The 26817-nt window shown below is 44.1% G+C and overlaps 1 protein-coding gene across 1 annotated transcript in view; it reads right to left on the minus strand.

Moving 5' to 3' along the window:
• Positions 1-5317: 5317 nt before the first annotated feature.
• LOC126355029 (arylsulfatase I-like) overlaps positions 5318-26817 on the minus strand; it is a 100938-nt gene continuing 79438 nt past the window's right edge. The window contains exon 8 of the mRNA XM_050005177.1: positions 5318-5868. Within this exon, the coding sequence (XP_049861134.1) occupies positions 5393-5868 (476 nt within the window). The 3' untranslated portion in view covers positions 5318-5392. The remainder of the gene's footprint in view (positions 5869-26817) is intronic.

The following is a 26817-nucleotide window of genomic DNA, read 5'->3' on the forward strand; positions in this document are numbered from 1 at the left end:
GCAAGAAGGTAGCAAACTGAGAAGATGGGATATCGACAAATTTAAAGTACCAGAGGTATTTGAGAGTGTCAAAGGGAGCATTAGGAAAAGTTTCAAGGAATCAGGGGCAAGGAATAAAATAGAATACGAATGGATAGATGAAAAAAGGAGCCATCAGAAAATGGAATAGTCCAAAAGAACACTAGTTGTAGAAATCCCTGAATAACTCAGTAAATATGGCATTTAATTGAGACAAGCCGAAAAAATTCAGCAAATAAAGCAGGTGGGAAATCCTGCGGTGGTCTAAAACATGAGACTGACAGAAAATGCAAAATGGCTAAGTAGAAGTAGAGCACAAATGCAAGGCTATAAAAATATGTACGTGGGAGGAATTAACAACTGCTTTATTTATAAGAAAGTATTTTTTCGCCTCGAACACCATCAACATCAAAGTAGTCATCTTGTACAGCACTACCGTGCAGCCAGAATTTCTGCTACTGCTAAAATGTATTACGGAAGTCTTCTTTTAGAAGCGTACCAAGAACTTTCTGCGATATTCGCTGGATCTCCGCAACGGTGGCAAAACGATCACCTTTGACGTTAACTGTAATGTTGCTCGACGTGAAGGACGGGTCATCGGTGGCAAGCTAACAGAGGTCTTCGTATACTTCCACACGGTGTTCCCTCTGGTCCCCAATGAACTGCCTGTGGACAGATTTGGTATCAGTAAGTCATATGTTGAAATCGCACCTGAAGATTACCTGCACTGTTCCGTATGACACTCTGACAATGGCGCCAGTGTTTTGTATTGTTCTACGACGATCTATATGCACAAGTTGCATGGTAAAGTGCTACTCTCGGAAGTTTTTATTACTCTCTCGTAAGAGAAGAGTCTACCAGAAAATTAAATAAATTTTTGGAAAAAAGAGAAACACTTATTGAGCCATACGGCGGCTCACGTTGGTGCTTTTTGTAGGTTTCCGCCCCCTCTTGGAGGTTAGACGGTATGATTTAGTTGGCATGATTGTTTGTCTTCTTTTAGTGTTGACTGGCGCCACTCGGTTTTGCAAGCGTGTCCTGTCCGCTAGTGGCAGCAGCGGCGGTTATTGGTATGTAGTAGCTATTGCCCTATCTTTGGGGCGAAGTCGTTGTTGTTTCGGGTCGTGTGAGTGGGCCAGTTCCGTTGGGAACTCAGGAGGAGCCAGGTCTGCGCTGTGCCAGAACACGCCGGGACCGCTGGCGGTTGGCATGGAGTGCTAGATGGAAGGGCTGTGGCCACGAGGGTGCACAACCACGTCGTAAACCGGATCCAGCAAGCCTTAAGATTGCATTTCAATCCAAGTACAGAAACCTCCATCATTGTGATATCACGCGATTCTAGGTTTCGTGTCACTGCACGTAGTGTCGCTGAGGCAAAGAGCAGAGAGTGGAGTGACTGGGGAATGCGGTTCTGATTAGCTTTCCTCGACTTCTTATTACCATTTACTGCGTTCAACTTCTTACAATTTGTTAAATTCAACCAGCGGTAATTTTTCTTGCATGGTGGCCGCTAACACCCCATTTACCTACTCTGAAGGCCGGTTGGTGGTTCTTCTACTCTGGTGGTGGTGATTTCTTTCTAGCTCCGGGCACTCTAAACACAGCATTCTGGGGACGTAGTGCCGGGTCTGGCTTATTGTTCCACCGTTGCATTTGGTTTGTCGGATGTCAGGTAGCCTCAGCAAGATTATCATTAGTCATTCGTTAGACTGACACTAGTCTGAGTTGCCATCTTGTTAAGTGAATGCAACTCTTGGCTGCCTCTCTCATCGCTCGCGAAAGTGTTTGTTGCCGGACCTTCTCAGAGGTCGATTCCTGGAGCACCGTCTGTCGCCACTTAGTTCTTTTAACAAGTTTGTTCTAAAAGGAGGTCTGATGGCCAGTAGTTCAGTGTAGCGCTCCTTCAGTCCACGTCTTCTGTGGGTATAATCCGCCAAATTACCCTTTAAGGGATTTATGTACTGATCCTTGTGTTTTATTATTGTATTATCTATTACAATACCTTGTAATGCCTACATTAAAGGTTATATATGTCTAGTTAATAGTTCTGGTCGCCTTCTGGAATATATCTAGCAGGGTAGTGTTCAGTAGATGTTAAGGGTTGTCTTACAAAGTTTAGCATCATTTTATTTCACCCGTTTGGTGATCAGTTGCTTGTTTTTTAATTAACCTTTGCTATTGTATTTGCTGTTTTACAGCAGGTTTCTAAAATTTTTGTATTATTGCCGTTCCTATGGTGTAAAGCCTTCAGCTGTAATTGTGGTCATTTGCCTTAAAATTCTAATTTGGTATTTTTATTTTAGCAGTAAGCCTTAAAACCTTATTTGCTGCCATTCCTGGCGTCTGATACCTTATGCTGTGTTTGTGGTGACTCACCATTAATATTTCAATACCTAATTTGTAAGTTGCAGCGAGTTTTAAACAATTCATGATTTATTGACATTTCTGAGGTGTAAGGCCTCCTGCCCAGATCATAAGGACTTGCTTTTAAAACATTATCTTCTGTATCTGTATTTAATGGTGATTTGCCAAACTGTAACTCACTGAAAACATTATTATTTACATAGTTGTTTATTCCTCAAATTAATAACATGTGGTATTTATACTTATTGTTGAGTATGGAATTAATGGTTTAAAATAAATTGTGTGTAACTGCAAAAGACAACCATTTGTAACTGATTACGGCCTCGTCCACAATCGTGACCGAATCCTGCCTTCCCTTGTCTATCAGGTTGGTAACCTGCATGTTACAGAGCTACTTCCGGAACTTTTTGTTATTCCCTCGTAAGACAAAGTGGAACACAGAACCCACCTATAGGAAAATGAAAGAAACCTTTAGAAAAAAGAGAAATATCTATATCATAAGCTCAGAATACAAGCAAGTATTAAGCAAAGAAGGGAAAGCCGAAAGGCTGAAGGAGTATATATGTGGGGTATATCTAATGGAAACAAACTTGATGAAATATAACAGAAAGCACTAAAATATCAAGGAGGAAATGGGGCCTTGGAGCAAACCTCTATTTTCATGAAGTGCATTAATAGGTATGAAGCCGCTCGAGTATGCGTTTATTTCACTTTCCAAGAATAAGATAAAGCAAATTTTAGGCTATTGTGTATGTATTTCGTATTCCTTGTTACACATCATATTTACCGAACTAAGTAATTTTCAGAATTCAGTTACTCGAGGTGAATAGAAACAGCGCAGTGAAGGCGCTGGTTGCTGTCAAGGAAAGAAAGGACACTAAGTAGTTCATGCTGAGACATGTTCAGAAATTGTCATTGAGCCAAATCTGGAACTTTTATGAAGCGAAACTTAATGGCGGGAATGAGACTCGAACACTTGGACCGTGGATTTACTTTCAAAATATTTTCTTAAAGAATTTACTTTATTTAATAGCGATTCATCAAGAACATTAACACATTTAATCACACTGCGTGAGCGTGGACGTAGTTGCCAGTGAGTAACTGATGAAAACCAGTTTCTTTCAAAAACCCTTTTTTTTAAAAAAAAGATTTAAGAATTATAATCAGAAAGCACCCTCTGAATATCAAGTTGCAATTTGTTCCCTTTTAACACGGCCGTAGTCACGACCGCTCGCAGCCACCTTTCAAAGACTACAGTATACACCAGATTACTTTAAACAAAAATTTTAACTACTCACACAAACACATAAACTATGCACCCCGAAGGAGGGATGGAAATGGTACAAAACACTCACATTAAAGAAATTACTTGCCTCCGAAAGTGAAACTTACTTTTAAAAGAAAACTCTCACGGTGGAAGGGTGGCACTTTTAAATACTAAAATAATCATATAAATAATAACCCATGAAATTCAGTCATACATAAAATTTACAAACATGCTCTACATTACACATATAACGGCTCTCAAGATGATAGGCAAGATAAAAACATATTTCAGAAATTCGGCCTTTACACCTTAAGCAGACCGGCAGACCGACAGAAAGACAGACACTAACTGCCAAACAAATGCGAACGAAAGACAGGCGAGGGAGCTGGGGACGAGAGACTGACCAAGAAGACAAGTAGAATTTAATAAGTAAATGAAACAACATATCACGAATCGCTTAACTTTTAATAAACTGCGATGTCTGGCGAAGACCTGGAGCAGCACCCCCAAAACGCTCTCCCGAACCGTCCGCTGCCAGCCGCTTCAACGGAGGCAGGAAGGCGGCGTCGCAGCTTGCGCCGGCCAGACCGATGTCGTGGGTTGACTCCTGATGCTGTAGTGTCGACCGTGAAGACACTACCCCTCGCTATAAGGCGCAGCCCACTGGACTCACGTGGCGACCTCACATGCGGCGACGCTCATTTTTACCACTGCTCACAATGTGTTTCACGAAGTAATACTGCTATTCACTGAGCTGGGACAAGTTTGTGTGCAAACATTTAGCAGTATCTTACGTTTCGTTGATCTCTAGGAGACCTTAAGTCAAGACTTAGAGTTGTATAATGTTGCAGGCCCTGAAGGGCAACATCACTTAACAGTAAAGCATCAGAGAGGTCCAAGTGATCAATATCGAAATCTAGGTGCTAGTGACTAAGCTCCTCATTTATGTGAGCTACATTGTAGGCATGGTGTCTCTAAAACTTGCCTCTGTTACAAAGAATCTGAAAGATAATGAATGATGTACAGAAGTACTAGAAGGGGCATTCCTGATATGCGGTCGTTCCTGAATGGCTACAGCACCCAACAGACTTTTGGGCTTGATGAAGGAGAAGCGCCATCTCGGTAGAGGCGAGAGGTAGTGACATGCCGATAATAACTGCCTTTATAATCTTCATTTATTACAGACGATGCAATGACAAAAAAAAAAAATACAGATAGAAAGTGTAGTGCACTTGAGTGTAATGTTAATCATAACTGTAAAATGAACCTGCTGTTACCGAGTACTGGTTGGTTCAAATGGCTCTGAGCACTATGGGACTTAACTGCTGAGGTCATCAGTCCCCTAGAACTCAGAACTACTTAAACATATCTAACCTAAGGAAGTCACACACATTCATGCCCGAGGCAGGATTCGAACCTGCAACCGCAGCCCCATGTACTGGCTGTTATAATCAAAGCGCAGCTACTCCCATAGGTCCAGTGTGGACTGTAATTGTAATATGTCAGCGAATTTTGGCAGATATGCTACGGTGATAAAGCACGTCGGATTCACACAGGAGAAAATTTAATTCCAACTGTGGCCAGCAGGTGCCAATCTCGCGCTGCAAGTGCAAGGAACACGTATAGAAATATTTCCATATGCAGGCAAAACGTCAAACAAATGAGAAATTCATAATTTTGATTTTATTAGTAATCACCACAAGCATGATAGTAGTTTGTAGTGCATCATGGAGGATCCTTATTTCAGTCTACAACATTGCAGAAGGAGTGGGAGCTGTCTGCGTTGCACGTGGTCCACGGCACCCAGGTGTAATTCCAGCGCGCAGGGTCCGCTATGTCCGGGTGGCTGTTGGACTCTTCCTGAGGTACCACCTGCTGCCAGAACTCCTCTAGTCTCTCCAGCAGCGTGTTGACGACGTCCTCGGGAACCTCCACATCTCCAGCCTCGCACGGGTCCTGCGTGATGTTGTAGACGCAGACGTCGGAGATGTTGAGAAGCTGGCAGAGCGGCGTCTCCGGGCGGTCCGGACACGACACGGTGGCCTGGGTGCGCAGCCGCAGCATGTCCTCAGGAGAGGTGGAGCCTCCCAGCACTCTGGACACCGCCTGACCCGCCGGGCTGGCCAACACCTGCTCTGGGCCGTAGGTCGACGTGGAGCGGTTATTCTCGGCGCCACTCGCGCCCAGGTAGCCAGCACCAGCGGCGTTGTTCTGGACTCCTGTTTCATGAACATAAAACACCCATCTGTTAAAAGAGATGTGGAAGGCTCTACTGAAGTGTGGAAGATCGACAGTGCTAGTATCCAAAGGAATGGGTATCATCAAAAGGAAGTATTATTAATTGAATTTCTTACTGAGGCACCACATGCTAGTTATTAGACAATGTACATCTACATCTACATTTATACTCTGCAAGCTACACAACAGTGTGTGGCGGAGGGCACTGCCACTGTCCTTGCCTCCCTTTTCTGTTCCAGTCGCGTATGGTTCGCGGGAAGAACGACTGTCGGAAAGCCTCCGTGCGCGCTCGAATCTCTCTAATTTTATATTCGTGATCTCCTCGGGAGGTGTATGTAGGGAGAAGCAATGTATTCGATGCCTCATCCAGAAACGCATCCTCTCGAAACCTGACGAGCAAGCTACACCGGGATGCCGAGCGCCTCTCTTTCAGAGTCCGCCACTTGAGTTTGCTAAACATCTCCGTAACGCTATCACGGTTACCAAATAACCCTGTGACGAAACGCGCCGCTCTTCTTTGGATCTTCTCTATCTCTTCTGTCAACCCGATCTGGTACGGATCCCACACTGATGAGCAATACTCAAGTATAGGTCGAACGAGTGTTTTGTAAGCCACCTCCGTTGTTGATGCACTACATTTTCTAAGGACTCTCCCAATGAATCTCAACCTGGTACCCGCCTTACCAACAATTAATTTTATATAATAATTCCCCTTGAAATCGTTCCGTACGAGTACAGATATATTACAGAAGTAACTGCTACCAGTGTTTGTTCCGCTATCTCTGTATTCGCAATACACTACTTTTGTCTATGTTAATTGTCAGTTGCCACTCCCGGCACCAAGTGCCTATCTGCTGCAGATCTTCCTGCATTTCGCTACAATTTTCTAGTGCTGCAACTTCTGTGTATACTACAGCATCATCCGCGAAAAGCCGCATGGAACTTCTGATAGTATCTACCAGGTCATTCATATATATTGTGAAAAGCAATGGTCCCATAAAACTCCCCTGAGGAACGCCAGAGGTTACTTTAACGTCTGTAGACGCTTCTCCATTGATAACAACATGCTGTGTTCTGTTTGCTAAAAACTCTTCAATCTAGCCACGCAGCTGGTCTGATATTCCGTAAGCTCTTATTTTGTTTATCAGGCGAGAGTGCGGAATTGTATCGACCGCCTTCCGGAAGCCAAGGAAAATAGCATCTACCTGGGAGCCGGTATCTAATATTTTCTGGTTTTGATGAACAAATAAAGCGAGTTGGGTCTCACACGATCGCTGTTTCGAGAATCCATGTTGATTCCTACAGAGCAGTGGCTCCCTGAGCATCAGAAATACTTGAACACAAAGCAAGAAATTTTCACCACTTTATTGCCAGGTGTAGGTTACAATAACACGCTAGCTACGCCAGCAAGCGATAACTATGCCAGTCCGAACAGTTATAAATATAACAAGACTCACTATTGTGCGTCGAGAAAGAGCACACTTGCTCGGCCAGTTAGACAGAATTTTCTGCCGACAGCTTACAGCGTGCAGGCTGCCAGCAATGCAGCTATGGAGCCATTCTGCGGCGGGGCTTCACCTGTAGTGACGCAATCAGGTTGTCGACGTTTCCGTGAAGTAGGCAGGTACGAACGTGCACGCCCGTCCCCATTAGCTCTTACGTATTTGACTCAACGGAGAGTTTGTTTCCCGTTTGTCCCACAACAGTTGTCTGCCGAACATAACGCAACAGTGACGAAAACTATCGCAGATTAAACTGAGTGGAATTTCGGTCAGTCAACTTTTCTGCCAGGCGTAACCGATGGTTGCTTCAAGTGAGATCCGCCATTGGGTGCGTAAAGGCGCAGATGGCACTCTTCAGTTGTCCACATCCCTTTACGATAAACATCCATTTACGCTTGTCATCAAACTTTGGATCAGCTATAAAACAAACCTTACAGTACCGACCTTAGTTGCTTCATAAATTTTCGCTTGGTATATTGTTTCCACGCATACCGTTAGATGATGATGATGATGATGATGATGATGATGATGTTTGGTTTGTGGGGCGCTCAACTGCACCTTTATCAGCGCCCATACAAACTCCCAAGCTTTGCTCAGTCCAGTCTCGCCACTTCCATAAATGAAGCATACCGTTAGAAATGAATAAAGGTAATATCACTTATCTTCAGATTTGTTTGTATTGAGGTGCCACTATCGTGACCTTTCAGATTCGTATTGGAATACACGCAATGAGATATCAAGCAAAGTCATTAGGTATTTGGTTGGATGACCAGCTGGAAATTTTATAAAAAGTGAGACGGCTACCAGGTCAATCGTTGTACATGACGAGAATGTTTCTTTCTTTCGAACTTTGGTAACCGCCAACTATCTGCGGTGTACGGCGTCTACTGAAACGATGAGGCCTACCCTAGTGTAGTCGTCGTATGTCCCAAACTGATTCACGACTATACACCAAAAGATGGCGAGTATAAACGATATTAGTTACGTTTTTCTTGACTTTGGCCACGATAGTAGGTTCTTCTTCCTCAAATGCTTTCCCTAACAGCAGCCAACACAAGACATTTAGCTGAAAAAATACTGAATGAGGTTCTTAACAGTAGAAGTTCTACTACGGATATACGCTATCAAAGATGAAAAAACAAAAGGTACCGAAATTGGGAAGGAGTACTTCAGCAGGAATCAGTACAGGACCGGTCTTACATCGAGATTACTGGTAAGCACGTCCGATGTCAAGTCACACAGTTGGGATCCAGCGGCGACTGATCGAGGAGAATCACACACGCTATTGTGTCACGAGAAATAGAAGTAGTAGGAGCCCCCTCCCTCCACTCTGGAAAGAGCACCCTTCTCACACTTTCATCTTCTACCATTGGAACACTTGCGTTAAGAGGTTACCTTCCAGCTGCACAGAATTAGGAAAAGATTGATCCATATTTTAATAACACGTTAAATACGGTTAAAAGACGTCACTTGAGTTAAATCAAACCACAATCAGATACGCTAGTACTCTCATTTTTACGTATTTTCCATATCTTTTGTCGTTTCCTCAATTTTACATGAATTTCCTATTTCTATGGCTGGAGACATTCTGGGCCGAAGGGAGGGGATTTCACTACTTATTTATAATTAAATTCGTTTCTCCTGGTCTGTCTGTTAACAACAGTCCTTCGTGGCACCGGCAGAGACCTCACTACATAGATATGTAAAAGTATGCTGTTCCGCGTATTTTTCACATATTTGACCAATTTTACATATTTTTCACAATTTTACCTATTTTGCTCAATCTTGCAAGAGTGTTTCCGGCGTCGCGCCAACGTCAACATGCTCTCCCAAACAATCGCAATGCAGAATTCAAAAATGGCTCCAAGCACTATGGGACTTAACGTCTGAGGTCATCAGTCCGCTAGACTTAGAACTACTTAAACCTAACTAACCTAAGGACATCACACATATCCATTCCCGAGGCAGGATCGAACCTGTGACTGTAGAAGCAGCGCGGTTCCGGACTGAAGCACCTTGAGCCTCTCGGTTACAGAAGCTGGCAATGCGGAATTAGATATCACTGTCAATGAAGCACATGTAATCATCTGGGAGCGGCCTGATGGTTAGGGAGAGGCCGAGACTGTTTGTTAATAACAACATACGTCATTTATGACACTCTGATTAATATTAGGAGGCACCAGCACACGCCGCTGTTAGGCTGTTATGTAATTTTCGTCAGTCTAACGTATTTGCACACATTTTTTCTCACTGTACACAATGATGCGAGTTATGTGTAAACTCTGCGCCGCAACGTAACACCAAGCCGCATCGCGTAGTGTCCATATCATGATGTAGTCAGCCTTTGTCCCGATTTATTTCTCAATACTAGTGTGTGATGTCATAGTGTTAGAAACTAATATCTAGGTAGGAATGCTATAGGTAATCCTACAGCCATTAAGAAAGTTTTGCATCACCTCGGTTCCGAGAGTTCCGGAACCTATACAGAAAATTGAAATAGAGACAAACATAAACATCGTTTCCCTCCTTTTTACTGCTCATGAAATCCACACATCCGCAATGTTGTACCACCATACAGTGAGACCTTCAGAGATTGCTGCAGAGATTGCTGAACACACAGCACGTCTTCTTGCATTTATGCATGCCTGTGCCATACTATCCACAAGTTCTTCAAGGCGCTGTTGGTCTACATTTTCCCACTCCTCAACGGCGATTCGGCGCGGATCTCTCAGAATAGTTGGTGGGTCACGGTGTCCATAACCAGCCCTTCTCAATCTATCCCAGGCATGTTCGATAGGCATACACGTATCGTAGAGCCATTACAGCGCCTTCCATGATCACCAGCTGCTTACGTCAGCCCCACATAATGCCATCCCAAAACATCCAACCTTGCTGCATTCGCTGGATTGTGTGTCTAAGGCGTTCAGCCTTACCGGGTTGCTTCCAAACACGTCTCCGACGATTGTCCGGTGAAGGCATATGAGACACTCATTGGTGAAGAGAACGTGACACCAATCCTGATCGATTCATTCGGCATGTTGTTGGGTTCATCTGCACTGCGCTGCATGGTGTTCTGATTGCAAAGATAGATCTATCCTTGGACGCCGGGAGTGATGTAGCGCATCATGCAGCCTGTTTCGCACGGTTTGAGTTTTAACACGACGTCCTGTGGCTGCACGAAAAGCATTATTCAACATGGTGGTTTTGCTGTCAGGGTTCCTCCGAGCCACAGTCCACAGGTAGCGGTCAACCACTGCAGTAGTAGCCGTTGGGCGGCCTGGGCGAGGCGTGTCACTGACAGTGTCTCTCTGTATCTCCTCTATGTCCGAAAAACATCGCTTTGGTTCAATCCGAGACGCGTGGACACTTACCTTGTTAAAAGCCCTTCCTGGCAAGAAGTAACAATGCGGACGCTATCGAATCGCGTATTGACGTCCTAGGCATGGTTAAACTACAAACAACACGAGCCGTGTACCTCCTTCCTGGTGGAGTGACTGGAACTGATCGGATGTCGGACCCCTCTGTCATGGTTTTTTCCATATGTGGGCGAGTTTAGTGACATCTCAGATACAGTCAAAGGGACTGTATCTGTGATAGAATATCCGTAGTTAACGTCTATCTTCAGGAGTTCCGGGAACCGGGGCGATGCAAAACTATTTTTGATGAGTGTACATAGAAACGAGAATACTTAACGTATCGATGTCTGCTGGTGACACTTAATATTGACGTTAAGAAATAGAACTCAAACGACATGACTTAATGTAATATTGTTAAAAACAAACGAGCACGTCATTTCCCAATGCTGCCAAGCTGCATAGTAACCCCTGTGTGTATATACATGGATTTTGACGTTACTTATACAGAATAAGTGAGAAGCGTTACAGGTGTACTTTGAAGAAAAGAAAGCAAAGTCGTTATACAGACTTAATCGGCCAAAAGTAGAAGCTGTGACGAGTAGATACAGGAAGGGCACTGACCGCACATTCGCATTACTAGTGGAACGACAGGACATTATAGAGAGACATGACGAATTTGGCATAATTTGATTAGTTCTACTTTCATATGAGGGAACTATAATGTTATTTTATAGCGAATGATGTGGAAGTCTCTAACCCAATACATGCTATTTGCAAGACATGTGTATTTGGAATCATAAAAAATAGTTGGTTTTGGTGGTATCATTTCAGAGTCGAAACACATTGATTGCATACTGACGACAATATAGGCAAATGGTGCGACATTGGCTGATGATGGCTATGAAAGGATCTCTTTTGGCGATGCGACTCGCGTAATTTTTATTTAAATGATGTACATTAGCTACTAATACTATTGATTCGTGTTTGTCTAATTTTATAACCCTATTTACCGTACACTTTAAATTTTTCTTTTGTCAACGAATTGTTTTTTTCCATGAATTTTTCTCATGGAGAATGAAATCGTGCTGCCAGTGCTGATTTTGCTTTCGCCTATATCTATTACAGGTGTATGAGCCATCTTGCGAGATCCTCCCGTCGTAGGCCACCGATTTTAAATCATTTGAGAAATTATTGCTTATAAAACAGATTTATTTTTCCAAACACTGTTGGATGTTTGTCGTAAGTAAATTACTATTCTTTAGACACATATTTTTTCCACCTCTCTCAGTGCGAAAAGTTTCTATAATGGTTTATAAAACTGTCTTGTGATATATCGACTGCAATGTAACACTATATATGTTGAACACCCATATGACTGTCTATTAGTCGTAAGCAAATGGGTATGCAAAATTCTAGTGAAAGCAAACATAAGAATGTAAAGAACAATAACATATCTGCTCTGTAGGGTTGGTTGGTTGCCATATAAAATAAATTATGCCTTCCTGATACTTATGGGAGAGACCTACAGGTCGAGCAGATCTATTAAAATTACCGAGATCATTCCGTAGTTTGTCTACTGCGGGTAATTAACACTAGCTCAGATGGAATCGATTGTGTTGCCTTTTCATGTTTATGGATGCTAATTTTGAATATACCTTACGTTTTGTAGCTGGATGTGCACGTGTGATTGAAGACTGTAAAGGATTATTCGGTAATGGTAGAATGTAATACGGTGACACAGTCAGGGGCTAAAATGGTCTATAAAACTGTCTTGTGATACATCCCATAGTAATGGAACACTGCGCACGTTGTCATAGCAGTTATTTTATTTCTTATTTTTTGTTTCTTCCTGAGTCCAATCACTATATGAAACGTGAGCGAAGTAGCTGACTTTTGATTTTGAGCGTTTTCTCCCAGTACTGTCAACCTTATCAAATGTCACTCTACATATAGACTTTGCAACCGTTACTCTATGAAGTAGTAGGCTCTTGATTTATGCTTCGTTATCAACGACATCGTGATGCCGGAGTTCTAACGATACACTATGTGACCAAAAGTATCCGGACACCTGGCTGAAAATGACATACAAATTAATGGCGCCCTCCATTGGTAATGCTGGAAATCAGTATGGTGTTGGTCACTGTTAGGCTTGATGACAGCTTCCACTCTCGAGGGCGTACGTTCAGTCACGCGCTGGAAGGTTTCTTGGGGAATGGCAGCCTATTCTTCACGGAGTGCTGCACTGAGGAGATATATCGATGTCGGTCGGTGAGGCCTCGCACCAAGTCGGCGTTACAGAACATACCAAAGGTGTTCTATAGGATTCAGGTCAGGACTCTGTGCAGGCCAGTCGATTGCAGGGATGTTATTGTCGTGTAACTCCTCGGTCACAGGCCGTGCATAATGAACAGGTGCTCGATCGTGTTGAAAGATGCAATCGCCATCCTGGAATTGCTTTTCAACAGTGGGAAGCAAGAAGGTGCTTAAAACATCAATGTAGGCCTGTGCTCTGATAGTGCCACGCAAAACGACAAGCAGTGCAAGCCCCTCCAAGAAAAACTCGACCATACGGTAACACCAACGCCTCTGAATTTTACTGTTGGCACTTCAAATGCTCGCAGATGGCGTTCACCGGGCATTCGACATACCCACACTTTGCCATCGTATCGCTACTCTGTGTACCGTGATTAGTCACTCCACACAACGTTTTTGCACTGTTCAATGGTCCAATGTTTACGCTCCTTACACCAAGCGAGGCGTCGTTTTGCATTTAACGGCGTGATGCGTGGCTTATCAGCAGCCACTCGATCATAAAATTCAAGTTTTCTCACCTCCCGCCTAACTGTCATAGTACTCACAGTGGATCCTGATGCCGTTTGGAATTCCTGGATACATGTCTGCCTCTTACACATTACGAACCTCTTCCACTGTCGGTCTTCAACTGTCAGTCAACGAACGAGGTCGGCCCGCACGCTATTGTGCTGTATGTATCCCAGCACGTTTGCAATTCACTATCACATGGGAAACTGTGGACCTAGGGACATTTAGTAGTGTGGAAATCCCGATTACAGACGTATGACACCCAATCACCCGGCCACGTTTGAAGTCCGTGACCACCGCGGAGGACTCCATTCTGCTCTGTCACGATATCTAATGACTACTGACGTGGCTGATGTGGCGTATCTCGTAGTAGGTGGCAGCAAAAAGCACATAATATGAAAAATGTATATTTTTTGGGGTATCCGGATACTTTTGATCCAATAGTGCGTGTGAGAGGCGGATCCGTGGTAGAATGTTAACACCCCAACATCTGCTGATACTGTCCTAATGAGCTCAAGTATGGATTGATTCTTGTTAATACCACTGAAAGCAGCAACTCACAGTAGTGTAATCCCTATTAATTTTAGTTCAGTTTTTGTTCCTCTGGCCGTTAGGGTCTCTGCTAAGCGGCACACTCTGTCGTCTTTATCAGTCCGCAGCTTCCGCTGATACCGGCGGCGGCTGCGAGATTCTCAACTGATGTTTCAGCTGTCGCATTGTGACAGTGACGGTGTTACTTACAAGACAAAACAAGTTGGAAAAGAATTCTGCACCTTTCTTCGGGGACTCCCGTCATCTGTCAGTTTTCATTGGCTTTTGCAGGAGTCTCGATCATAGCTCGACAACGACACACAGCTTATCTTCATAAACATGGTGCTAAATGCACAGTTATCAGGTACCTGCTACCATTTCTTCCAACAGTCATTGTGTGTGTGTGTGTGTGTGTGTGTGTGTGTGTGTGTGTTGTTTTGGTAATTGCTCCTTCGAGGATACACTTATCGGTATACAGTGAGAAGTAAGTAAACCTAACTAACCTAAGGACATCACACACAGCCATGCCCGAGGCAGTATTCGAACGTGCGACCGTAGCGGTTGCGCCGTTCCAGACTGAAGCGCCTAGAACCACTCGGCCGCTCCGGCCAGCTAGTACTTTACAGTATCGTGACGACGGGGAGTCTATCTACGAATCTGTAACAGTTTCTCTGCCTTGTTTTTGTGTGGTAAAATCGCATATGTTTATTTCCACACCTATCGAAGCTACTGACAAGAATAATATACAGAAGAACAGAAAAAAAATGAGGATGTGCTAGATGACGATCAATTTGGCTTTATAAAAGGTAAAGGCACCAGAGATGTAGTTGTGTCGTTGCGGTTAATCATGGAAGCAAGACTACAGAAAAATCAAGACCGGTTCGTGTTATTTGTGGACCTGGAAAAAGCATTCGTCTATCTCAAATGATGACAAATGTTTTCACTTCTTAGGAACATATGGGTAAGTTATAGGGAGAGGAGGGATAATATGTAACATCCACTAGAGCCAAGAGGAAATAATAAGAAAGGAAGACCAACATCGAAGTGCTCAGATTAAAAAGTTAGTAGTACAGGAATGCAGTCTTTCAGCCGTACTGTACAATTCACGCATCGAAGAAGCAGTATTGGAAATCAAGGAATGGAATTAACATTCTGGGTGAAAGGACATCCATGATAAATCTGTTGATCACATTGCTATCCTTAGCGAAAGTGAAGAAAAATTACAGGGTCTGCTGAACGGAATTAACAGTCTGATGAGTGTAGGGAAACGAAAGTAATGAAAAGTAGCAGAAATGAGAACAGCGGGAAATTATCCATCAGGATTGCTGATCACGAAGTAAATGAAGTTTCGGTATTTTGCTACCTACGCGGCAAAATAACCCATGACGGATGGAACGTGGAGGACTTAAAACGCAAACGTCTTTAAAAGGCAGATCAGCAAAGCACTGGCAAAATGAGCATTCCTCGCCAAGATTGGTAGTACCTGTCAAATGTACGTATCATATATATAAGACTTAACATTAGGATGAAATTTCTCAGAATCTAGGTTTGGGCAAATCACTGCATGGTAGTGAAACATGGAATGTGCGTAAACCGGAAGACAACAAAAGCGGATGTGTCCGACATGTGGCGCTGCAGATGAATGTTGAGAATTAGGTGGTCTGGTAAGTTAACAAATGAGGAGGTACTGCGCAGAAGCAGAGATGAAAGGAATATATGGAACACACTCACAAGGAGGAGGGACAAGATGATGGGGCATCTGTTACGACATCAGCGAATGACTTCCAGGGTCCTACAAGGATCTATAGAGGGTAAAAACTGTAGAGAAGGCATAGATTGGAATAGATCTAACACGTAGCTAAGAACGTAGGTTCCAAGTGCAACTATGAGATGAAGAGCTTGGCACAGGAAAGGAATTCGTGACGGACCGTAATAAACCAGACAAAAGCTAATGACAAAAAAAAAAAGGTTGCGGAGGTGGGAGTTGCACCAGCTCCTCTCACGTCTGAGGCATACACCTTATTAATACAACGAAAGTTTTCGTACCAAATACAGTAATGTGTCAGGTGTCCTTGAAATTCTGTGGATCACTCGAAATTAATTAGCATACAAGGTTTACAGTAATGTCGCTCATACTTGCAGGTTTATTTTATTATGACATCAGATCATAGGCATAACGGTAGGAGGATATAGGAAGGGAATATGTTTCTGGTTGGTGCAAAAAGAATGGACGGTGGGGAGAGATATGCTTGGCGCTTAAACTGTTAGCAACGTTTATGCATAAACAAGTCGACAATTTGCAACAGTTTTTGCTGTTGCGGTACACCGTTTCTCGGGACGACTGAGCGTTATTTGCAAAAGCTGCGATGTGCGAAGTGATTACACAAGCATTGTGGAGATTTCTCTACCACGCCTTGAGACATAGCCTGGCGTAGTGTTAGACACGTGGATCTTTGTTATTCGGTACCTGATGGCCATGATCGTACAAGAAGTTCCGTACCTTATCGGTATTATCCAGGAAATACAGGTAAGGAGACCCTCTTAATTTGTATGAGTATCAGTCTTTGATATTTCCTCCAACGACTTGGGATGCGTCTGCCGTTATTACAGTTGGCGGGGGATATATTGTTCGTCAATGTGATGCAATAACCGCAAATTTCCCTGTAATTGCTGGGCACTGTGTCTGCAACCATCAGCGTTCGCGGCCACACATGCAAAGGTCGAATGGTGTACCCTCTAGCGACGACGACATGATTTTCTGTCCATGTAGGTGTACTACATATACGATACTAACTACGACTGCACATAACTTAGTAATGTAGTACGATAATTTTTATACAATATCATGTCTTGTGGAATTGTCTGTAACACTGTTTATATCAACGTGTTCGTTTCTAACACTATGACGTCATACACCAGTAATAAATCGGGGCCAAGGCTGACAATTTCATGACATCGGCAGACATGACTTGACGTTGTGACACAATGCGATGCAGTATTGGCACATAACTCGCATGATTGAGTGCTGTGAGAAAAACTGTGGAAGGTCATTACATAACGATTTAGATGTAACATGTCCTAGTGCCTCTAAATGTCAGTCAAATAGTCTTCATGTGACGTATGTTGTTATTAATAAACATACTCTGCCTCAGCCTATGCTTCATGGTGCTCCCAGTTGGGGAGATGTTCCTCAGCGTCTGTGATATCTAATTCTGCGTTGCTACTGCCTGGGAGAGCGTCACGAAGTCGTTACATTATTGGGCACAGTATGTAAAACTGGAGAAACCACGAAAAGTATGGAAAAATAAATAAATCTGAGAGTAATCACATATATATCGGGGCGGGGTCTCTGCAGGTGCCACGTAATATTGTTAGTAACAGATAGCCCTAGAGTAACGCATTTTGTTGTAAAGAAAGACATACTACCTTTCCATATGGCCCAGAGAGTGAAAATAGTAGAAAATACGTAAAATTAGGGAATCTATGAAAAATATGGGAAATACATCAAAAAAAGTTTTTCATCACGTCGGTTCCGAGAGTTCTGGAACCTGTACAGAAAATTAGAATATTTATTGCTCTTGCGTTGATGCATGCGTGTATTCGTCGTCGCATACTATTCACAAATTCTTCAAGGCACTGTTGGTCCATGTTGTCTCATTCCTTAAGGGAGATTCGGCGTTGATAACTTGGAGTGATTAGCGAGTCATGTCGTCCATAAACAGCCCTTTTCATTCTAACTCAGGCATCTTCGGTAACGTTCATGTCTGGAGAACAAGCTGGCCACTCTAGTCGAGCTATGTTATTACCAGGAAGGGAAATCCTTCACAAGAAGTACACGGTGGGTGCTCGACTTCTCGTCCATGAAAACAAATGGCTCGGCAATATGCTGCCAATATGGTTGAACTGTCAGTCTGAGGATGGCATTCTCGTATCGTAGAGCCGTTACGGCGCCTATGATGACCACCAGCGGCGTACGTCGGCCCCACATAATTCCACCCCAAATCAATACGGAACCTCAAACTTGCTGCACTCGCTGGACAGTGTAAGGCTTTCCTCCTTTCTGGGTTGCCTCCAAACACGTCTCCAACGATTGTCTGCTTGAAAGCATATGATACACTCATTGGTGAGGAGAAAGTGATGCCAAAACTGAGCCGTCCATTCGGCATGTTGTTGGGCCCATCTGTACCGCGCTGCATGGTGTCGTGGTTACAAAGATGGAACTCGCCGTGGACGTAGGGAGACAAGCTACACATCATGCAGCCAATTGCGCACAGTCTGAGTCGTAACACTACGTCCAGTGGCTGCACGAAAAGCATTATTCAACATGGTGGCGTTGCTGTCAGGATTCCTCCGAGCCATAATCCATAGGTTGCGGTCATCCACTGCAGTTAGTAGCCGTTGAGCGGCCTCAGCGAGGCATGTCATCAACAGTTCGTGTCTCTCTGTATCTCCTCCATGTACGAACAACATCGTTTTGGTTCACTCCGAGACGTCTGGACAGTTCCCTTGTTGAGAGCCCATCCTTGCACAATGTAATAATGCGGACACGATCGAACCACGGTATTGACCGTAAAGGCATGTTTTAACTACAGACAACAAGGGCCGTGAACCGCCTTCCTGGTGGAATAACTGGAACCGATCGGCTGTCGGACCCCCTCTGTCTAATAGGCGCTGCTCATGCATGGTTTTTTACATCTTTGGGCGAGTTTAGTGACATCTCAGATACTGTCAAAGGGACTATATGTGAGATGCAATATCCGCAGTTAACGTCTATCTTCTGGAGTTCCGGGAACCGGGGTGATGCAAAACAATTTTTCATGTGTGTACATGAACACGAGAATACTTACGTACCAATGTATACTGGTGTCACGTAATATTCACGTTAAGAAATAGAACTCAAGTGACGTGACTTAACGTAAGATTGTTATGAACAAATGAGCACAACATTTCCCAAAGCTGTCCATGTAACGTAACATTGTTATAAACAAATGAGCGCATAGTTTCCCAACGCTGTCCAGCTAAAGCGTAACGCCTCCTACACAAACGTCCCAGATACAAAAGATGTTGTGGATGTGGTGCAAGAGAGTCATTGGTTCAGACGGGAGGGTATAGTATCATACCATTTTTGTGTCACGTGACACAATCACCTGTGTGACTCCTGATGATTATTTCCCATTTGGTTCATCCCCAGGGATAGCGGTCGGAATAGCAAGGAGCACCAAGTGTGTAACCCAGCAATAGATGACCTTATCAGTAATCTTGAGATAAGATAGTTACCTGGGTTTGTACCCGTTGTGTATTCTCTTTTAATAGGAGAAGCTTTTAAACGACGAAGGTGAAAGACAAGAAAATGCGGAACGACGAAATTATCTGAACGTGTATCACTTACTTGCACCGCCGACAGACAACGCAATCAAAACACTTACAGAGAAATAAAGCTCCAGAGAGAAGAAATTACCATAGAAGTACCTATAAATGGAGCTGGAGTACATGAGAAGACTATACGGAATCTCGTTCCCAACATATGGAATGAAGGCAGAATGACAGGTGAGTCTTTCACGGACGATGAATCATAGTGCAAGAATTGTAGAGGCATCTAACCAATTGTTGAAGATTCTCTAGAAAAGATTGAAACCATATTTAAAACAGGTAACAGATGTGAAATACATGGCATTTATGAATATTTAATGCACCACTCATCTGATGCTCGCACTGAAAAAGTCACATCATAATACTGAGAATACAACCAAACAATGGCAATTTATTTGTTAATTTTATGAAAGCTTAAGACAAATAAACAGAAAGTTCTGAGTAGAAGTGAAGATTACAAATGTTGTACAGATTTACACCGGACGGCTAGAAAGGTATACTGAGATATAAATAGGAGCCAGGTAAGAATATCGAATATTATCCAACTTATGCAGCATAATAATAGAGAATAGACGCAGAAGACAGAGTTTTGAACGGAATAAAAATTAATCTACCTCTCTTTAACTGATGATGTAGCAATAACGGCTGAAAATCTGGCAAGAAATTCGTTAGAGGTAAGTGACAAGAAAACATAATTCATGAGTGTAGAAAGGTATTACACTCCTGGAAATGGAAAAAAGAACACATTGACACCGGTGTGTCAGACCCACCATACTTGCTCCGGACACTGCGAGAGGGCTGTACAAGCAATGATCACACACACGGCACAGCGGACACACCAGGAACCGCGGTGTTGGCCGTCGAATGGCGCTAGCTGCGCAGCATTTGTGCACCGCCGCCGTCAGTGTCAGCCAGTTTGCCGTGGCATACGGAGCTCCATCGCAGTCTTTAACACTGGTAGCATGCCGCGACAGGGTGGACGTGAACCATATGTGCAGTTGACGGACTTCGAGCGAGGGCGTATAGTGGGCATGCGGGAGGCCGGGTGGACGTACCGCCGAATTGCTCAACACGTGGGGCGTGAGGTCTCCACAGTACATCGATGTTGTCGCCAGTGGTCGGCGGAAGGTGCACGTGCGCGTCGACCTGGGACCGGACCGCAGCGACGCACGGATGCACGCCAAGACCGTAGGATCCTACGCAGTGCCGTAGGAGACCGCACCGCCACTTCCCAGCAAATTAGGGACACTGTTGCTCGTGGGGTATCGGCGAGGACCATTCGCAACCGTCTCCATGAAGCTGGGCTACGGTCCCGCACACCGTTAGGCCGTCTTCCGCTCACACCCCAACATCGTGCAGCCCGCCTCCAGTGGTGTCGCGACAGGCGTCAATGGAGGGACGAATGGAGACGTGTCGTCTTCAACGATGAGAGTCGATTCTGCCTTGGTGCCAATGATGGTCGTATGCGTGTTTGGCGCCGTGCAGGTGAGCGCCACAATCAGGACTGCATACGACCGAGGCACACAGGGCCAACACCCGGCATCATGGTGTGGGGAGCGATCTCCTACACTGGCCATACACCTCTGGTGATCGTCGAGGGGACACTGAATAGTGCACGGTACATCCAAACCGTCATCGAACCCATCGTTCTACCATTTCTAGACCGGCAAGGGAACTTGCTGTTATAACAGAACAATGCACGTCCGCATGTATCCCGTGCCACCCAACGTGCTCTGGAAGGTGTAAGTCAACTACCATGGCCAGAAAGATCTCCGGATCTGTCCCCCATTGAACATGTTTGGGACTGGATGAAGCGTCGTCTCACGCGGTCTGCACGTCCAGCACGAACGCTGGTCCAACTGAGGCGCCAGGTGGAAATGGCATGGCAAGCCGTTCCACAGGACTACATCCAGCATCTCGACGATCGTCTCCATGGGAGAATAGCAGCCTGCATTGCTGCGAAAGGTGGATATACACTGTACTAGTGCCGACATTGTGCATGCTCTGTTGCCTGTGTCTATGTGCCTGTGGTTCTGTCAGTGTGATCATGTGATGTATCTGACCCCAGGAATGTGTCAATAAAGTTTCCCCTTCCTGGGACAATGAATTCACGGTGTTCTTATTTCAATTTCCAGGAGTTTATAACAGGAAAACACGGGATGCCCTGATGATATATAACCAAGTGCTTGAAGAACGAGATGACTTTAAGTACCTGGGATTTGCACTAATCAACAGAAATTATGACAAACGATAAATTGAAGCCTTGATCAAAACGGCATCAAGAAAGTCATTGCTACTCAGAAAATTAATGTCATAAAATTGTTTTCAGATGGAATCGAATAACAGATGCATACAACAATAGTGAGCCCAGTGTTACTACCTGGTGCCGCAAAATGAACAATAGAGAAGTATACAACAGAAAGGTAAACGGTTAAAAAAATAAGGTGGGAGATGCCTCACCGCTTTGTGAGGAAGGAGAAGCGTGAAGAGGAAAGAAGGTGGAAGTCATGGGTATAAATAACGAACCAGATGTTGCAGAACCCAAGGCAAGGATACTTACATGGGCAAGCTACGTCTATAGAAGAGAGGAGAGATCAAGAGAGACTTTTTCCATCATTAAAATTTTCCTTGTTTCTTTTATACCTACTTTCTCTGCTTACATATCAGGTATAGTTTTTTAACATTTTTGAAGTTGTTTGACGATTTGATTGCATAATAATCTGCGCGTCAACATAGAAATTGTTGTGGTTGGCAGGAGAGCCAATACCGTATTACTAAAGGAGGCCGAAATGCACGCGTCTCAGCTCACGCAGGCTGGCGTCAGGTCTGAAACATTTCTAGGGAATTAGAATTGAGAAAAACGAACGTAGATAGTGGAACACTTAACTTTAATCCATTAATGAAATGGTTCAAATGGCTCTGAGCACTATGGGACTTAACATCTGTGGTCATCAGTCCCCTAGAACTTAGAACTACTTAAACCTAACTAACCTAAGGACATCACACACATCCATGCCCGTGGCAGGATTTGAACCTGCGACCGTAGCAGTCCCGCGGTTCTGGACTGAGCGCCTAGAACCGCTAGACTACCGCGGCCGGCCCCATTAATGAAGAACGTCGCTCGTGACAGTACATGATTCACAATATCAATGGTAACTGAATATGGCGCCTTGCTAGGTCGTAGTAAATAACGTAGCTGAAGGCTATGCGAACTATCGTATAGTCAAATGAGAACGTATTTTGTCAGTGAACCATCGCTAGCAAAGTCGGCTGTACAACTGGGGCGAGTGCTAGGGTGTCTCTCTAGACGTGCAGTGTGGCGGCGCTCGGTCTGCAATCACTGATAGTGGCGACACGCGGGTCCGACGTATACTACCGGACCGCGGCCGATTTAAAGGCTACCACCTAGGAAGTGTGGTGTCTGGTGGTGACACCACAGTAATATTGATAATAAGAGTAGTAATAATGATTAAATGACGGTAAATGAGAAGATATATACGTTTGCAGCCTATGGTGTAACAGTAACAATGTTACTTAAAGAACTATATGATTAAGTTTTGGGCAAGGGAATAGAAACTAAAAACTGAAAAACAAAATGAAAACCAGACAATTGATTCTTAACTGCGTGAGCAATTTTTATACTATCTTCTAAATAGGAGGTTTATGGGCAGAGAGGAAATGTTGGAATGAATTCTGTTCTCTTACGAAAGTATGTGCATTTATACACACCGACGGAAAAGAAATATCGCAGTGCCAAGATGGAGTTGGGTGACATAAACCGAAGTTGATAAGCGGGTTTCTACTTCTGAAAGATGATGTCTATTGATGTTTCACGCCCGTGGCGTAATAATGGTACTTCTAACGCCGTTATAAAGATGCAAATCATGTTGGTTTTAAATACACTCTATAAGGGTCGTGAGTGCTAGTTACCTTTGGTACTAGACGTGTTGAATTTATATTTAAGAATTCCTTTAAGGAGACAAAGATGTAATTACACTATGTGGTCAAACGTATCCAGACACCTCAAGAAACATGCATTTTGCGTATTAGGTGTATTGTGCTACCACTTACTGCCAGGTACTCCATATCAGTGACATCAGTAGTCAATAGATACCGTTAGAGAGCAGAGTGAGGTGCTCCGTGGAACTCACAGACTTTGAACGTGGTCCGGTGGTTGGGTGTCACTTGTGTCATACGTCTGTAAGCGAGATTTCCACACTCCTAAACACCCATAGGTCCATTGTTTCCGATGTGATAGTGAAGTGGAAAAATCTGCGGGACACGTATAGCACAAAAGTGGACAGGCTGATTTCACTGTTGACTGAGAGAGACTGCCGACAGTTGAAGAGGGTTGTAATGCGTAATAGGCAGGTATCTACGCAGACCATCACACAGGAATTTGAGACTGCACCAGGATCCTCTGCAAATACTACGGTAGTTAGGGGGGAGTTGAGAAAACTTGAATTTCGTAGCCAAGTGGCTGTTCATAAGCCACATATGACGGTGGTAAATGACAAACGACGCATCGTTTGGTGTAAGGAGTGTAAACATTGGACAATTGAAGAGTGGAAAAACGTTACCTGGTGTGACGAATCACGGTACACAGTGTGAAGATCCGATGGTACATCCAGTCTCCTTAAACAGTAATATTTGTTTCATCTTCACACAGAAGAACGATTGCTGCGTTGTATTACCATTTTAATGAAACAGGTAATCACTGACCATGGAAGTCTTTTAATTTACTTTCTAGAATCAATATGCTTTTAAGCAATTACTGATTCTCAAACACGCCCGTGTACCAATCTCTCAGTTAATCCCGCGTCTTTTTCAGCGAAATAACTGCGTTTCCAAACATACTTTCCTTCTACTAATCGACGTAACATCTTCCGCTATTAATTTCACTTTGTAACAAGTCCTTCCTACTAGTTATGCATGACACTGTTGCGCGCATCGGCTGCGTGCTGGAGTTCGACACCGACCCCTCTCCTCACGCCGGCGGAGGTTCGAGTCCTCCCTCGGGCATGGGTGTGTGTGTGTGTGTGTTTGTTTTTAGGATAATTTCGGTTAAGTAGTGTGTAAGCTTAGGGACTGATGACCTTAGCAGTTAAGTCCCATAAGATTTCACACACATTGGAATATTTTTTCTACTCACACTGTGGTGGCGCGTGACCACTACCGTGGGGCACTGCTGCCCTTGCACGCCGAGACAACGCTGCCTCAGGTAAAATGCGCGCTCGACTCCGAAAGTTCCAGAGGCCAGTGTTAAGTAAGAAGTACAAAATCGAAACCAAAAAGAGATTAAAAATAGCCACGGAATTCTTAGTTTAGTTTATAATGATGAAAGATATTTTTTTCAATTGTTTAACATTTTTTCCTACCCTGCCCCAGAAATAACACTCCAAATTACGCCCCTGATATTTACTAATTTTCAGTAAAATAATTGTTTTCATGTAATACAAGAAATAAGAGACATTATCGGAGATTTAAATTTGTAGTTACCTGTAGATGAAACAATCGAATCGTGTGGGAGATTTACTGCCAAAGCCGTCGTGAGAAAAATTACGGAATATGAACCAACAACAATCCGTCTTAATGCTCCAGAATACTGAAAGAAACAAACCATTCAACGATTGGTGTGGTTGATGGTGATGCGTTACGCGTCCTGTGGTCTGTTAATGAAAATGAGTAAGAACTGTTTGTAGCAGTAACAAGCATATCACTTCAGCAGACATAGTAAAGGCTGCCAAGGTGAGCATATAGTTTATCCTAAGGTTCTTCATATGAATTACGTAGACAAGATCTTTACAGTTGACAGAGGACATTCGAGCATATTTTTCAGAAATAAATGCCTTAACTTCCTCTACAAAAAAAAAGAAAGAAGAAAGAAGAAAACGTGAGGACGCTATGAAGACTGAAAATCCTCACGAGATCGGGAACATGGATCGAAGCAGCTCTTTACACTGAGCTGACAAAGCTCATGGGATACTTCCAAATGTTTCGCATACCCTTTCGCCTGGCTTAGTGCAGCAACACTATGCATTGGTGCCCCTCTAGCCGTACACAATTGCGAAAGTGTTACCGGTACAGGAGTTTCTGTACGAACTGACTTCTCGATTATATCCCATAAACGACCGATGAGTGTCATGTCGGGCGACCTGGGTGGCCTAATCATTCGTCCTAATTGTTCAAAATTATCTTCAAACCAGTCGCGACGAATTGTGGCCCTGTGATACGGCGTATCATTAAGCCACTAAATGGCGTGAAGTTGTCTCCATGTAGCCGAACATATTTCCGGGTCGGCCGAGATGGCCGAGCGGTTTGAAGCACCAGTCTTGAGCCACACGACCGCTACGGTCGCAGGTTCGAATCCTGCCTTGGGCATGGATGTGTGTGATATCCTTAGGTTAGCTAGGTTTAAGTAGTTTTAAGTTCTAGGAGACTGATGACTTCAGAAGGTATGTGCCATAGTGCTCAGAGCCATTTGAACCAGCCATATTTCCGGTAACAGAGTACCCAGTCCATTCTATGTAAACACAGTCCACATCATTATGGACCTACCACCAGCTTGCACAGTGGGTTATTGGCAACTTGTGTGCCACGCGGGATTAGCCGAGCGGTCAGGGGCGCTGTAGTCATGGATTGCAGCCGGCGGAGGTTCGAGTCCTCCCTCGGGCATGGGTGTGTTGTTTGTCCTTAGGATAATTTAGGTTAAGTAGCGTGTAAGCTTAGGGACTGATGACCTTAGCAGGTAAGTCCCATGAGATTTCGAACACATTTGAACATTTGCAACTTCTGTCCATGACTTCGTGGGGTCTGCGACACACTCGAACACTACCATCTGCCCTTATCAGCTGAAACTGTGACTCTTCTGCCCAGATCACGGTTTCCAGTCGTCTAGAGTCCTACCGATGTGGTGACTAGCCCACGAGAGGCCCTGCAAGCGACGTCGTGTTGTTAGCGAAATGTCTCGTGTCGGTCGTCCGCTGCCACATCCATTTAACGCCAACTTTCGCTACACCTTCGTCGTAAGTCCCACGTTGACTTCTGCGGGTATTTCACGCAGTGTTGCTTCTCTGGTGGCACTGACAATTCTACGCGAAAGCCTTTGCTCTCGGTCGTGAAGTGAAGGCCGTCGGTCACTGTGTTGTCCATGGTGAGAGGTAATGCCTGATAACTGGTATTCTCGGCATACTCTTGACACTGTGGCTCTCGTAATATTAATTCGGTAGCGATTTCGAGAATGGAGTGTCCAATGCGTCAAGCTCCAACTACCATTTCACGTTCAAAATCTGTTAATTCCAGTCGCGCGTCCATAATCACGTCGGAAACCTTTTGACATGAATCACCTGAA

This window comes from Schistocerca gregaria, chromosome 3 (genome assembly GCF_023897955.1).
Source record: "Schistocerca gregaria isolate iqSchGreg1 chromosome 3, iqSchGreg1.2, whole genome shotgun sequence".
Taxonomy (NCBI): Eukaryota; Metazoa; Arthropoda; class Insecta; order Orthoptera; family Acrididae; genus Schistocerca; species Schistocerca gregaria.